The following is a 2,277-nucleotide window of genomic DNA, read 5'->3' as shown; positions in this document are numbered from 1 at the left end:
TTAAAAAACAAACAAACAAACAAAAAATTACAACTAGAGAACAACCATCATTGAGAATCGCCTGAAGTCTAGCTGAACAGAAGTCCTACAACGAAGGACATACAGAAGATGCCATGTCGAGACTGATAGAAGAGTGGAGACACAGAAAGGGCTGGTCCCACAACCACATGTGGTGTTTAAAAATAGGGAGGAATATCTTGTCTTTGGAGGAGTGAGGGGTCTCAGCCCAGAGTCCCAATGCCTGGAAGAGAAGTCCCCACAAATTCTGGCTGTGAAAATCAGTGGAGATTGTGGCTGAGTGAGGCAGTGGGCTGCTGGAGTCTCAGGCATTGCTCTTAGAAGGCCTGCGCATGGACTTACTCACTGACAGACTGCCTTGCTCTGAGCTCCAAGCACTGGGACAGCTTTCTCCCAAACAGAAGTGCTGGCAGAATCCACTGTTTCTTTGTTGAGCCCTCCCCACTCCCAGTGAGCAGACACAGGCAGCTGCCATACGTGGGTCTCCATCAAAGTGGCTAACACTGCTCTCCCTGCCCTGGTGATTCCCTGAGACCCCACCCTGCTCGACTTATGGACACACCTAAGCCGCTTCTAGTGGCTTTTCCATACAAACAGTCTGTCTTGGCTTATGCTTCGGACTTTCCTAAAATCTCTCAAAGGTTCACAAACCCCAAACAAGCTCTATCTGGCCTTGGCATGCCCTGTACCTCTTACTAAGCAGCCTCAAGCCCAGCACTAGAGGTAACTGGCCTCAGTTCACGGCTTAGCCTCTCCCAGGCACCTCCAAGCCCAGCACAGGTGGCAACCATCTGCATATCCCTTTGTAGCTCATACCAAGTGGCTTTGGGCAGAGCACAGACAGCAGCTGGCCATGGCCTGCAACAGAGCCTGTCCCAAGAGGCCCCAGAACCAACACACCCGGTGGTCAGCTTCAGACCACACCAAAGCATGACCCAACCACCTCCACAAATGATACACCCAAGGGCAGACTCAGCAGGTGCCAGAGTCTCACTAAAGTGAGCCCTGCTCTCTAAGGTCAGCCACTGTACCACAGCTCCTTCACTGTAGTCACGGCCTGACAACCAATCAGCCTGAGGGTCAATCCCTCTCACTCATGTGCCATCAACAACCAAGGCTTAACTACAACAGGGGGACATATACAACTCACACAAGGGACACACCTGGAACACCTAGCTCAGGTGACCAGGGNGGGTGGTATTATTGTCACTGGGGATCTCTCCATCAATTATCATTAAATAGCTAACACGGACTTAAGAGAAATATGTAGAAAGAAAAAAGCTCTTACAGAGATTGCTAATTTCTGTCCACTGAGGCTTACCTCTCTACGCCTGGAGGCCCAGCAACTTTGTTTGATCTTCCAAACCACAGCAGCCACCAGGAGCAAAGAGAGGAAACAACTGTGAGAAAGGAAAGTACCAAGTTATTATCCCAGCCCCCAGAATCAGCACCACTGTCATCCACATCTCAGGCCAAACAGGGAAAACCCCCCCCCAGATACCACCGCCAAGCTCCTCTCTGATGAGTCACCAAAAACCGGAAGCAAAGTGGGGGAAGACTTTGATAAGCTGAGCTTCCAGACCCAACCTTTAGACTGTATTGTCCCCACAAGGTACTCAAGGTCCTCGGAGAGAGCTCTGACCTCCCACGGGACCTTTATCGGAATGGCCCATCATGGCTTATCCCAAATAAGAAAAATAATTCTAAGATAATTATGACAAATAACAAGCATGCTATTTAATCAAAATTAGCAAACATTCATTGGTAAAGTCTAATAAAATGAGAGACATTAGTTATTAAAGTAACAATTGACTTTTTATAAGGAAGAGGTAAATGTAGAATAAATTTATGTGTAATAATATATATTCAATTATATTTTTACCAAGTAAATCCATACATGTTTTATTAATAAAGTAAAACTGCCAAACTCAAGCCAACAATTTTCTTAAAAGTATTAGAAGAGAATAACTCCCAGTGGTCATGTAACTGCAAATGATTTCAACTTCCTCTCAGTTATAAACCAGGCACTGAATAGTTTGTAAAGCTACTATGACAGCAGAGAATAACCGACTTCTGGTTAAAAGGATTAATGAGCCTAACAAAATATGCCTCTTAGATAACTGCTTATTTTAAAACTGGCCTTTTCACTTGTTCACTTTTAACAGGGGCTTGCTACAGAGTTATTATTCCAGAGTGTTGCACAGACATGAGGCTGTTGGCTCCTAGAGTCAGGTACCCTCTTGCCAAGCTCTGCATTTG

The 2,277-nt window shown here is 45.9% G+C and overlaps 1 protein-coding gene across 1 annotated transcript in view; it reads right to left on the bottom strand.

Moving 5' to 3' along the window:
* Nucleotides 1-2,277, bottom strand: part of ATRN (attractin) — a 157,644-nt gene that overhangs the window by 26,600 nt on the left and 128,767 nt on the right. Inside the window, exon 18 of the mRNA XM_019644591.1 lies at nt 1,340-1,418. Within this exon, the coding sequence (XP_019500136.1) occupies nt 1,340-1,418 (79 nt within the window). The remainder of the gene's footprint in view (nt 1-1,339; nt 1,419-2,277) is intronic.

This window comes from Hipposideros armiger, unplaced genomic scaffold, assembly GCF_001890085.2.
Source record: "Hipposideros armiger isolate ML-2016 unplaced genomic scaffold, ASM189008v1 scaffold_89, whole genome shotgun sequence".
In the NCBI taxonomy this organism is placed as follows: Eukaryota; Metazoa; Chordata; class Mammalia; order Chiroptera; family Hipposideridae; genus Hipposideros; species Hipposideros armiger.
This window is presented reverse-complemented; position numbering and strand designations above follow the sequence as displayed.